This window comes from Dreissena polymorpha, chromosome 1 (assembly GCF_020536995.1).
Source record: "Dreissena polymorpha isolate Duluth1 chromosome 1, UMN_Dpol_1.0, whole genome shotgun sequence".
Classification (NCBI taxonomy): domain Eukaryota; kingdom Metazoa; phylum Mollusca; class Bivalvia; order Myida; family Dreissenidae; genus Dreissena; species Dreissena polymorpha.
In genome coordinates, this window is record NC_068355.1 from 80,707,546 (window position 1) to 80,721,552 (window position 14,007).

General features: G+C 34.8%; 1 protein-coding gene across 3 annotated transcripts in view; it reads right to left on the reverse strand.

Moving 5' to 3' along the window:
- Positions 1–14,007, reverse strand: part of LOC127837379 (sorting nexin-14-like) — a 44,592-nt gene that overhangs the window by 5,659 nt on the left and 24,926 nt on the right. For all 3 annotated transcript variants that reach the window (XM_052364393.1, XM_052364384.1, XM_052364399.1), the window contains exons 19-30: positions 13,534–13,711; positions 11,809–11,889; positions 10,619–10,719; positions 9,649–9,745; positions 8,427–8,467; positions 7,475–7,545; positions 5,755–5,809; positions 4,060–4,180; positions 3,372–3,536; positions 2,840–2,870; positions 487–551; positions 6–97 (exon numbers count right to left, since the gene is read on the reverse strand). In XM_052364393.1, coding sequence (XP_052220353.1) covers positions 6–97; positions 487–551; positions 2,840–2,870; positions 3,372–3,536; positions 4,060–4,180; positions 5,755–5,809; positions 7,475–7,545; positions 8,427–8,467; positions 9,649–9,745; positions 10,619–10,719; positions 11,809–11,889; positions 13,534–13,711 — 1,098 coding nt within the window. The remainder of the gene's footprint in view (positions 1–5; positions 98–486; positions 552–2,839; positions 2,871–3,371; positions 3,537–4,059; positions 4,181–5,754; positions 5,810–7,474; positions 7,546–8,426; positions 8,468–9,648; positions 9,746–10,618; positions 10,720–11,808; positions 11,890–13,533; positions 13,712–14,007) is intronic.

Here is a 14,007-nt window from a genome sequence, read left to right on the forward strand (position 1 = left end):
CTTGCCTGCTTATTAAGCTTTGGTTGTTGCAGACAGTTCAGGATAGTCTGTGTTCCGGCCTGATGAAGTTCATCCCCCATAGCTAGGACAGCTGCCTCTGGAAAGGTCAAGTTTAAATTTCCATCAAAAAACAATATTCAAAAACCCTCCAGACCACACTGAACCAAGATCCACGTCCAAACATCACATTGGTTTAATACTCATACAACAAATAACATGTAGTTTGGTGAAGGTGCAGGAAGCATGATCACTGTGTTAAGGATTCAAAATGTCTTGACCTACATACATACAACCAAAAGCGCAGTACACACAAATCTATTGAAAAAAGACAACTACAACTAAATATTTGAGTGTGCTATGTTAACTTCAACACTTAATTCAAATTTGGCTTAGAATTTGTGTAGTTACTGACAAGACATTTAATATGTTAAACGTCCTCATCAACAAAAAGGGGTCACTATATGTGATAGAGAAGAGTAGACTTACTTGGCAGGAAGTTGAGACAGCTGGTTAGTGTTTCCTGAAACCGGGCAGTCTTCTCATCGTCCATTCTGACAACAAGAGACAGTTGGAGAAGCGCATTAATTGAGCCGCGCTCTGAGAAAACATAATGCATGTGCCTAAAGTGTCGTGCCAGATTAGCCTGTGCAGTCCTCACAGTCCTAATCAGGGACGACACTTTCCGCCTAAATTGGATTTTTGCTAAGGCCAGGGGGCCTGGGTATACGGGAGCTTTGCTCCAACTTTCTCGCTTAAACGCGGTAAGCTCCCCTGTAAGGAGGGACTTCCTTGAAACTAAAAATACCATAAAAGCGGAAAGTGCACAGGCTAATCTGGCATGACACTTTAAGCACATGCCGTATGCCCAGTTTTCTCAGAAGAAGAAGCAATTAAAAAGTTTGTATGAAGATATCAGAAAAGATATTGTCCCAAAAATAACACAATGTTATGTCTCAGAGGGGGATAAAAAATAAATAACAAGCAACATCACATGAATCGAAAATCGTCATGATTTTATTCGATGATTACATTAATTACCATAAGCATATAAAACAAACAAAACAATATTTTTTATATTAAATAAATGTAGGGTGCGATGTCGTTTTTCTTTTCATCATCTTACAAGATATTTTTCTATAGGACACGCATGTCCAATAATTCCACTTTTGTTTAAAAATATGATTTTTGACCTTGGGTGTGCTGAGACTGATCTGCCATTTGACATGTCTTCTTTAGATGAGTATCAATTTTGCGATGTTATTTTTAAATCCTGGATAATATATGGCAATGTTGTGGTTAAGACGGGAATGTTCACATTTGACCGTAAAGTGTGACCTTGATCTTTAGGGTAAAGAGACTGGTGTTCCACACCTCATGTTGTATTGTATAGGTCAACATGTATGCTTAATTAACCCTTTCCCACTTAGAAGCTAAGTGAAAATGGCTATGTGCATACAGAATAAAACCAGAAAAGCCAGAGAGTCACTCGCAGTCTGTTCCGGTTTTATGCTGTTTGCTGCTCATCAGTATCTAAGGGTTGGAAATGAAGCCTTAAAAACTTGAATCGAGTAAGAAAGTCTTTAATAAGATTTAACTTTCTAAGGGACTAAACATGCATAAAAATACATATCTAAGTGGTTTATGGTTATTTAAAAATTCCATCAATGTATGGTTAACTTATGGCTGAGACAGGAATTGTTGCCAGATTTGACCTTTGACATATACATGTGTAAGTGGGAACTTGACCTTTGAGGTAAGGAGATGTATGTGATACACACAATATCTTATAAACTTTTACTGTAAAGTTGACATTTGGGCAAAGTCATTTCAATTTTATGACTAGCATTTATTTTCTTAGGAACATTCGGGAAGTTGCACAAACAGCTTCATTTTGCTTTCTTGGCAGGAGAGAATAAAAATTGGAATTAATTAATAATCTTTCCCCTATGTAGTATTATTACATTGAAAACTCGATGAATTCCTTTCGTCTAACACATGTTTAGATTGCAGGGCTCGAAATTAACACTCGCACACTCGCAAAATGCTAGTGAAAAATACTGATTGCGAGTTAAGTTTTAAGCCACTAGTATTTTTTTGCGAGTAAAGAAATAGTGGGAAAAAAAACTAGTAATATAAATGCACTCAACGTCATGAACGCTAAACTGTAGGTCAATTTATATAACGTCTGAATACTTGTATGGGGAAGCGCACACCATGTATGTAGACTGGTGTACTTATAGTACAGATACGCGGATAGTATTGGAACAAAGAACGTGAAACAGTTGACTATTCACATTTGTTCATTGAACTTGAACAGACATGGCGTAAATGCCAAACATAATTAGTTTCTTTTTGCCTACAGACGGAAATAAAAATACGAAAGATAAAGTAAAGTTAACCGTTGATTTGTATTTTGGTGACGTCGCACTCAACACACGATATCATAGCTGATTTTTTTTAATATTTGAAAACCCATTAAAAATATCCCAAACTGACACTTAAACTTTGTTTTCTGAGTGAACACGACACACTTATATTTGAAAACAATACCCTAATGGTCCAAGGAACTGATATCTTTGTATGATTGCAGAATTAAATGTGTATGTTAAGTACTTTTTATTTTGTTTTAATAGTACTAAATTAATGTCCAAACTTGTTTATGTTTCCTGCAAAATTTGCGAAACTGTTTTTTATTTTGCGAGTTGGTATTAAAGCAGCTCGCAATGTTTTGCAAGTGGAAAAAAAAGTTAATTTCGAGCCCTGGATTGTGTTAATGATTGAGATTCTTCATTTTAAGACCTACTTCTGCTAAACTGCTACGATATATGTGTTAACCTACCTTGGAGGACTGGTGTCATAAAACAGCACATCTGAAACACAAAAATGCGTGTATTACCAGATATAACAAGTGTTGAGCCTTGTTAAAGCAAGAATGTTTATTTTAAGAAAGCGTCAAAAATTCCGTTAACTCAGAACTGCAATTTTGAGTTACATTTTGATCAACTTTCAGACATTTCTAATTTGTTAAATACAGTTTTGTTTAATATATTATTCTTGTAAAGACGCATTAATGTGTTGTTTTAATGAGCATACATTAAACATCTAAAACCACTCAGTATATAATTTCTTGGCATCTTAACTCCAAATATAATTCCTGGACTGATAACAATATTGAGTAAAAACTATTGCCAGGGATTTAAAAGCAGTGCCTTTGATTTGCATTTGTAATAATTGATATTGAACCACTGTCGCTCAACAAATCACCTCTTGGTGAGTGCATTAAGAAAACCAGTCTACCCCTCAACTCTTAAAAGTGCTCAAGGTGTTAAACTGCCTCTAAGGGAGAATAATGAGACCAGTCTACCACACACCTCTCAGCAAGTGCACAAGAGAGACCAGTCTATGTTCCTGGGTCACCATGGTAACCTTGTGGTCGATGTACCAGTCAAGGTAGCCTTCCAGTGTCTCCTTGACGAACATGCGGGCAGTGTACAGTACATGGTGCAGCCAGACAGGCACACAATACACGTTCCTAGCTGAAATAAAGGGACCATTAAAATAAGTATATAGGATACTATGTTTTCAGTGGACAGGTACACCATCTGAGCTGAGAAATAGGGAAACTTACAAAAGCAGATGGGTTACATAAAACAACAAAGTAAAAATAGTATAGTTTTACTGTCAGAGTTGTTGTTGTTTGTTTACATGTTACCTCCAAGTTGGAGAGTTACGATCATTTTTTTGACGTACGTATGATGTCAAACTTACGCAATGTTAGTAAAACGCACTTACGAAATGCGTACGTTATTCGTAACTTGTCAACTTACGCCAATACTTACGCAATACTTAAGTATTGTTAGTAAAACGGTACCCAGGAAATACTAGTTCACTATTTTGAGAACCATTCAGTTTTACAGGATAAGTACCACTTAATTCTTTCTAGCATTTTAAGTAAACCTTTTGGGTTTTTTTATCACCCATCATTATCAGTCTTACATGTAAAACCTGTCAAGATGGCAAATATTAGTGTTGATTATGATTTTATGACTAAGTGTTTACCAATATAGATGAGAGTGTCATAAATGCCCTCGACATGTTTCTGGTCAGCCAGCAGACTGCCTGGAGGGCTGTCACGTAGATCGAGGCCATTAGCGTTGTTCTCATACATTGAATGACACAACTGCAATGACCATAAATGTTATTAAGTCTTCAATTCTCAACAGTGGGATGAGGGGCAGGGCCATTATTTATGATATATAGAGAATAACAGGTTACTGCCTGATCTTTTTTTAATATATCAGGCAAGACCTAGAATAATATAACAGCGAGGCTTGCAAAAAGATGAGGCAGTAACCAGTTTTTCTGTTTATCATATCTCTACTTTCCCAATTTTAAAGAAATAATGAAAAAATCGCTAAAAAGCTGCAGTTTTAGCGGGAAAGAATATGACTTTTGTCGTTTGACGTGTTAATAATGACGTCATGAGCACGCACGATTAATATTAAAATTTTTTTTTTTACTGTTTTTGTTTCATTTTGCGTTTAAAATATATTACATCTTGGTATAAAATTGTTTGTTTTTTTAATCTGATTTGATTTTATTAAAAATGATTACTTTATAGTTGATTCCGAGTAATATGACCATTCTCTACACATGACTGATATAAGAACTTCCTGTTGACCATGATATAAAAAAATATATCAGACAACGTTATATCAGGCATATATCAGTGCGATGTTATGATAAAAATTGTTTTAGATCCCTCGTGCGAAAATGGGTATAATGCCACATGCACACGGCACAGCTACAGACTACCCTGCACATTTCCTAAGTCTGGTCAGGAGTTAACCCTCTACCACTTAGATACGTATTTTGATGCATTTGTAGTCCCCTAGAAAGTTGAATTTAATTTAAGACCTTTTTTACTAGATTAAAGTTTTAAAGGCTTTCCAACCCTTAGATACTGATGAGCAGTAAACAGCATCAAACCTGAACAGACTGCGAGTTACTCTCAGGCTGTTCTAGTTTTATGCAGTTTGCACATAGCCATTTTCACATTGCTTCGTATGGGGGAAATGGTTAACCTATCCGCTATAAAGTCCTGCAAGGTTTATCAGTCTTGCTAGATGACATTATGACATCTGTGAATACTGATGCAGAGGCATGTCTGGAGCAACACTGTTATGATATGTCCAATAGCGCATGTTTGAGACTCATATGCGAAAGCATTGCAACAACACATTTAAACTAAAATTGTAATACAACACCAACTATGAATCTATTGTTTTTGATATTGGCATATTCAGGATAAAACCATAGTTCATGCTCCATAACTATAACAATACTGAGAATTATTATGATCTGTCTGTTCATATGTACAGTATCTAATAAAAGTCTCATAACTTTGCAATTTACACTGAGGAAGGAATGATCTAGTTAAATCCAGACACATACATAGATTGAGCATACATTATACATGATATCCTATTTACCCTGTACAGAGTGCTACAGGATCATTAAATAACAATAAAAAATGAACTACTTTTTATTAATATGTGCAGGGTCAGTAAGAAGCTGTGAAACGTCTTGACCTATCAGTAATTGAGTAACATTCTTTCCCCAGAAATACTAGAGGAAGAGTAGGCAATATTGTTTTTTTATGACCTTATGTTTATTTCCATGATGTCACTTGATGGTAAATACTTTATGAACCACTACTGTACTACATGGTTAGACACATATCCTGCTGCATACCTTGAGACTGGAGTTGGACAATTGAGAAGTTTCCGAGTCTCTCCTTTCACGTTTCCTGAAGTAAAACAGTTACATCATACTCTGGTACTTACTGGCTTACATTAACTTGCCAACAGGTTTTGAAACAAAGTAGTCACATAACAGTAGAAGTACAGCCGTAGTATATTGCAAAATCATTTTTATTAATGTGACATTAATTTTTGTTGCTGTCATGGTAGACTGATAACAAATTTGAAAAGACATTAAAAAATCATTCCCATGTTGAATTTGGAAAAAACACTTGATTAACCTAGGAACATATTATATATTATTATCCAAAGTAATCCACACACTCTGTTTTGCAATTTCAATTCACTACTGACAGTGCATTACACGTGTGTACTACTGACAGTGCATTACACGTGTGTACTACTGACACTGCATTACACGTGTGAACTACTGACAGTGCATTACACGTGTGTACTACTGACAGTGCATTACACGTGTGTACTACTGACAGTGCATTACACGTGTGTACTACTGACACTGCATTACACGTGTGAACTACTGACAGTGCATTACACGTGTGTACTACTGACAGTGCATTACACGTGTGTACTACTGACAGTGCATTACACGTGTGTACTACTGACAGTGCATTACACGTGTGAACTACTGACAGTGCATTACACGTGTGTACTACTGACAGTGCATTACACGTGTGAACTACTGACACTGCATTACATGTGTGAACTACTGACAGTGCATTACACGTGTGTACTACTGACAGTGCATTACACGTGTGTACTACTGACACTGCATTACACGTGTGAACTACTGACAGTGCATTACATGTGTGTACTTTGCTTAACCTTGATATGTGTTATACAGTTCTTATGCAGTAAATCTGTATCAATACTGTTAACTTCATTGAGGAAGATTAGTGAGGATCAGCACTTATTGTTTATAACCTTCATGCCCAGTGTCTTTATGTTTTTATCAGTGATGTTTTATTTTCATCATCCAACACATTGTTGATTAACAACAATAAATGATGACATTTGTTTACTTTCATCAGTTATAAATAAAATATAATTTTTTTTCACAATGTTTTGTCATAAAAATGGACTGGTTAATTGGCATGTGATAAACAGGGCCCATCTCCTACAGTGATAACTTCACTCATAGACACCTAATATAAACAATTACCAACTTACTGATGCAAATTCAAATTTCTTATTAAAATAAATCCATGAATAAGAATATCCACAAAACTGCCATAAATTGTTATGCCAACAAATAAAATGATTTTGAAGCATAGCAGACCCAGAGCCCTGAAACTATCAAATGAAATGATGGGTGCAAAGTTTGGAATAGAAACCTTTCGATTTATAATACATTATTTCCGAAATCAAACACAAATAGAATATAATTGCTTGCTGTAGCCAACAATTATATGGACCAAATTTTTTATTAATTATTCAGTGATCCCAAACTGCTTGCAGCAGAGTCTGAAGGTCTTAAACTCATTCACATGTTCCAAGTTTTGTTGTTGAAAGCTGGTATAAGCTTCAAGGGTCTGCTAAAAGCGCTTATCCCCACCAATTGGGAATAATAAAGTTACAAGTCAAATTTGAAATGTTAGCTACGTTTATAGCATAATTAAGATTTTTTTGTCACTTTTAATAAAAACCTGTGAAAACTGGTGTGATCTAACTTTATATAAAGGTTAGCCACTTACCCCGGGGTAGGAGCCTTTGCCTCTATACTCTTTTCAAAGCTTTGCAGAAACGACTCTAAATGCTTGCCTTTCTGTAACAAGCAGCCATCTATTGACAAATCAACAATAATCACTCAAATGCCACATGATATTTCGATGACATAGCTCAATTGCTAAGTATACTGCATTATGCAGTAAACAAATATCAACTTTGAATTTAATATACATAATAAAATAGTTGATCCTGTTTTGTATTCCTTGTAATACTGAAATGTATGTGACATTTCCTCTCTTTATTATTTCCACACACTTCATTTTTCAACCCTTTACCACTTATATATGTATGTTGAAGAATGTGTAGTTCCTTAGAAAGTTACATATAATTAAATACCTTTCTTACTAAATTCAAGTTTTAAAGGCTTCATTTCCAACCCTTAGTTACTGATGAGCAACAAACAGCAAAAAACCTGAACAGACTGCAAGTTACTCGCAGGCTGTTAGGGTTTTATGCTGTTTTCAAAAGCCTTTTTCACTTAGTTTCTGAGTGGGAAAGGGTTATATCATTCTTAACCCCCTTAACTACTTGTACACGCTCATTTGATCCTGTTCATAGACTAACCAAGGTAAGCTGTACAAACCCCCTTAACTACTTGTACACGCTCATTTAATCCTGTTCATAGACTAACCAAGGTAAGCTGTACAAACCCCCTTAACTACTTTTACACGCTCATTTAATCCTGCTCATAGACTAACCAAGGTAAGCATTACAAACCCCCTTAACTACTTTTACACGCTCATTTAATCCTGTTCATAGACTAACCAAGGTAAGCTGTACAAACCCCCTTAACTACTTGTACACGCTTATTTGATCCTGTTCATAGACTAACCAAGGTAAGCTGTACAAACCCCCTTAACTACTTGTACACGTTCATTTGATCCTGTTCATAGACTAACCAAGGTAAGCTGTACAAACCTCCTTAACCAACTTCCCTGGAATCTTGTTTAATGCCCGACCTTAAAAATAAAGGAAAGAAGAGCATATATTTAAAAAAACGTGGTTTTTTTTTCAATAAAAAACAACAACTAAAAATCACCACTGTGTTTTTGTCTCTTCATTAATTGACTTTATATTATTGGATAAGATTCTGCTTAGTTTGCTTGCTGGATACAATGTGAAGCTAGCTAATTAATCTCAAAACTCAGCCCATTTGGAAAACTCATAAACACACCTCGAACACAAAGTAAAACACAACTCATTTCAATTCAATCAATTTGCTGATACAAGGAGACATTTTTATCAACACCATATTGAAAAAACACATTGTATATAAATTTAGAAAAGGTAGTTTTATAAAAACTTTTAAGATGATAACAGCATAAAATGAAGTTTCAACGTTTTCAATATTAATGTATTGGCTATTGGCTACCAACTAACAAGTAGGCCTGGTAAAATCCCGATGACATTGAGTCAGAAAGCACACATCTCTGGAAATAGTCTTCAGTTAAGTGTCTTTTTCACATAAATGTGCAGGAAGTATACATCATATTTTGATTAAAATTGGATATGATGTATACCAGAAAGGAAAGGGAATTTGTGAGATAAGCTAGGCACTTTCTCTGTCAACTAACTGTGATCATTCTATTCATCAAGATTCAGCAAAAACACTGCCGAAATAACAGAATTTTCAGTATGGAAGTGAATGACATTTTCTAGTTTTATATTCTATTTGCCATCTTTGATGTAGTTGTTGTTTTCTACTTTTAAAGAATCTTACGAGTATATGCATCAGATTGCATCAGGGGTAGACTTTTCCGTCTACACTTGATTTTCCTTTAGAAGAGACTTCATTTAAACAAAAATTTCCATAAGAGAAATAAGTGCACAAGCTAATCTGAGACAACACTTTGCCCACATAAATTATTACCTGCTGTCTGAACTGATTAAAAACATTTAAATCAAAGCCATCATAACCATAAATATCCTCCTAGTCACATTCCTCTTCACGCAAGGTCATGTCTACATAAACCATTGAGGTCTTGAAAGTGCATTAAGGTAAGATTTCAACGAGAGCTTTTTACAGTTCTAATGAATACACCGATGCCACATGCTGAAATTATATAGCATATTGTAGCAATAAATTTATAAACTGAAAAAGCTTTTTCCTTGGCTATAATAATTGTGGAAACTAATTTACCAATGTTGATGTCAAGTCCAAAGTCGAATGCCTTGTCAGAAGTGAGGAAGGTGTACAGGAGTTGACTACCTTTCAGATATGGCAGCGTCAGAAGCTTCTGTAATACATGGGTGTAGTACTTTAATACCACAAGGGTGTGAACATTCACTATCTGACTTGTCCTACATAGTTAATTTAACTGTAAGACATGTAAATTTTCATTTTTTACCAATCCAAAGAAAAGTATGTTAAGGTTCAATTTTAATTATCATAATAGGATGATCTGTTTACTTCCACATTCCAATTACACATGGCTTTCATTCATTATTTCATCATTGATAATAATATGGCCAAAATTGTAAAAGATAAAAAAAAAATTGTACTACATGTCGTCTTTTTTTTTTTTTTAAGTAAAAAAATAGATGTTTTCAAAATCCATCCCAGAAAGGTTTATACTTAAATATTATTGAAGTACTGGTAGACAGTTTCCATACAATGCAGATACTATTTTACAACATTCTCCATTTTGATATGATGTAAATTTTAAGTTGCAATATCAAAAAAAATTATAGCAGTCATAAACAAGTGTCTTTCTTAAGAAAATGAGCCAAATTTCACCTTCATTTGACCAGAAACTATAAGGACACAAACAGATATAGATAACAAGATTAATACAGTTGAACCAAGTAAATTCGTTTTTATTAAAACCGTTAAGAGCTCAAGCACAGAAAAACTGCTCTCAAGATGGGCCATTTATCGACACGTTTTGAAAAAGATTACAGGGGGAAGATAGAGTAACTTATAACAATTCATTTTAAAATCTGAGTTCATTTTTGTCACTAAGGGTATATTATATAATGGTTACTGATATTGCAACTTGAACTTGCTAAAAAGGTAAATCTATACAGTTAATACAACAAGTGTATCAGATCTTTGTAACTATGCGGTTATGTGTCCAAGCTATATTACCCCAATATTCCCCAATCCCCACCTGTATGTACTGCTCCAACGCATCCCGCTTGCCGTCTATAAACTCATACTTGTTGGTGCCAAACATCTTCTTCTCCGGAAGACTGCAGTCCTCCATCTCTCCTGAAGAGGGTATAATAAGAGAATGTTAGTGTTGCTTTGGTTTGCAATTCACCATTGAGTAGTTAAATGGTAATTAAAATGAAACTTTCACTTTTTATTTCAAACCAATAACTTAAGAAATGCGGCCGTAATTTGCACCACAAACATGTTTTGCTATCAGATGTACCTACTGACCCAAAGAGAAAATTACTCTGATATACCTCTCTCAAACTTGGCTTCCAAAATTCAAACATGCAGTGGCACACACTAGTAAGTGGTAAACAAAATTGGGTTATCATAGTTTATAATAAAATTATTAGATCAAAGTGTTTTCAAAATATAGTGTGGAAAAGCTCTACAAACTATCTGACTGACCATCCAATGACTCACCCTCGAACCAACCAACAGACTGATGGACAAGTGGAAAAAAGTCTGCCCTTTCCTTCAAGGGGTGCATACATATTAAATAAATACATTTGGACACTAGATACAACATTTGGGCACTAGATACAACATTTGCACACAAGATTCAACATATGGACACTAGATACAACATTTGGGCACTAGATACAATATTTGGGCACTAGATACAACATTGGGGCACTAGATACAACATTGGGGCACTAGATACAACATTAGGGCACTAGATACAACATTTGGGCACTAGATACAATATTTGGGCACTAGATACACCATTAGGGCACTAGATATAACATTTGGGCACTAGATACAACATTGGGGCACTAGATACAACATTTGGGCACTATATACAACATTTGGGCACTAGATATAACATTTGAGCACTAGATACAACATAAGGGCACTAGATACAACATTTGGGCACTAGATACAACATTTGGGCACTAGATTCAACATAAGGGCACTAGATACAACATTTTGGCATAAGATACATCATTTGCGCACTAGATACAACATTTGTGCACTACATACAAGATTTGGGCACTAGATACAACATTTGGGCACTAGATACAACATTAGGGCACTAGATACAACATTTGGGCACTACTAGTATATACAACATTTGGGCACTAGGTACAACATTTGCGCGCTCTAATCCTCATCATGTGAGACATGCTGATTGATCCTCACCATGAAACTCTTTCAGTTTCTGCTCCAAGATGTAGAACTCCTGGTACTTCCTTGCCACTGACCAGACCTCCTTGGCTTGAACTGAAATCAAAAGCTAAAATATGAAGTTCGTGTACTTGAAGTAAATTAATTGAATCATTTTGTCCATTCTAATGAACGCATTATGGAATAACAGTAATTTTGATTTAAATGAGGACATTCACTGTATTTTAAAGTCCTTTTTATTATTCATTTCCGACCAAAAGAAAAATGAGAAAAAAGGACAAATTAAATACCTGATAATTTTGCGAATATTTATTGTCAGAATATTGATAAGTTTATTTGCTTGACAGAATATTGATTAGATTGTTTGCTTGACAGAATATTGGTAAGTTAATTTGCTTGACAGAATACTGATCAGTTTACTTGCTTGACACAAAAACCAGAATTACTCGCCAATGCTAATGGTTTATGTTTTCTTATGTTGTATTGCTTGATAAACTTATCATATTCAACTCTCACCTAGTATTCTTTTCATTCCAAATTTAAACTTAAGATTCAACTAACGCAAAATTTTACTTAGTGTACAAACAATGTTTATAGTTGAAAATTTGCATATTAACTTAACAACTTTATTACCATCATGCGTACATGCAGATGAACCGATGATGTCAGAATAAACAATGTTTATTCAATACACTGATATTATTTGTTTTTCTACTAATATTCAGATGTATCACATAGCGCTATAACAATGAGCATTTCCAAAGATCCAATACTGCAAACCACTGCATTGCCTTGTCTGAAACATTTGGTGTTCATTTTCATTCATTTACATAAGTCATGCTAGGTTTAGTGTGCATTTACTAGCAAGTTTTTGAACATTTCAACTATAAAACTACACAACTTAGGGTAAACTATACAACAGAAGAAAAATTATAAACTATACACCATGGGAATAAAGTAAGCATACACAAAAATATTAAAGGCCTAAATTGTGTAAAAATGGCAGATAAGATAGCATAAATAAACCTCCCTCAAAACTGCTTGGATTTTTTTTTCAAAAGTAACTTCTCTTAAATAAAAAACAAAAATACTTGTTTACAGTGAGTTCATTAATTAGTTATGGAAGTGCATGGTTGTTAAAAATTGTGACAATCTTAATCTTCTTAATGAAGACTATTGTCCTATTTAAACATAAATGTTGTAAATACAGTGCAGAATTTCTTCTTAAAATTTCTAAGATACTTTTTTGTATAGAACAGAAAATGATGTCCCGATTAAGCAAACAAAGTTATTTGCTTTTTTAATACCATGATAAGAAGTTATAAAATCAAACATACACAAATATCATAAATATTCAATTTTCCTTCTGAAAATGTAAACAGTAAAGATTTTTACATAAACATTGTATTAAAAGTATATAAAGATTACCTGATGAATCAACACTATCATGGACAACACAGGGCCTCAAAACTGAGTATTAGCGTTATGATACAAGTAATACCCCCAAAAAATGTGAGCAACCCTGTCCCAAATAAAGTCATGCAAAGCTTGGTGGTCTCTTAAACAGACAGGGTAGATCCTGACCAGCCTGTCCGAATAAACAGGCTGGTCTGATACAGGCAGGCTGGTCTGGGGTTACCCTGTCCAATTATGGCAGAAAAACCATTTTCGCATGACGTGGATCATACATGTATGATAAATTTAATATAGATCTTAAATAGGCAGACAGCTACTACCCACCATTAGGGATGTCTACACGGCGTATTTCCACAATGAACACAAAGAATTGTTTCTTAGGATTCTCCGGGTCTGGCCGGGCTCCCAGGCGGGGGATGGTAACTCTCCATGTACTCAGATCGTGGTCCAGGGCAGCATCCAGGTCTGACACAGAGACTTCATCATCCAGGGAGCTCGTCGACTAGGGAAAGTAAAAATACCAGATTGTTTAGCAATCTGCCCATATAAGTAATATATTTCTTTACATTCAATCCACTGGTTTAGCTGCTAAAACAAGATTTTACTAAAAGTAGAAACTATAATTGTTAACAGCTCGCACTAGCATAAAATATTTAGCAGCCAAATTAAAAAAATGAACTTAACCTAAACATAATTTTTAACAGAAGCCAAACATAGTAATTTACAGCCATTTGCTAATTTGGTGAATGACACAGCGAACATTTGCTACAAACAACAATTTGTGTAGTTCAGAAATTG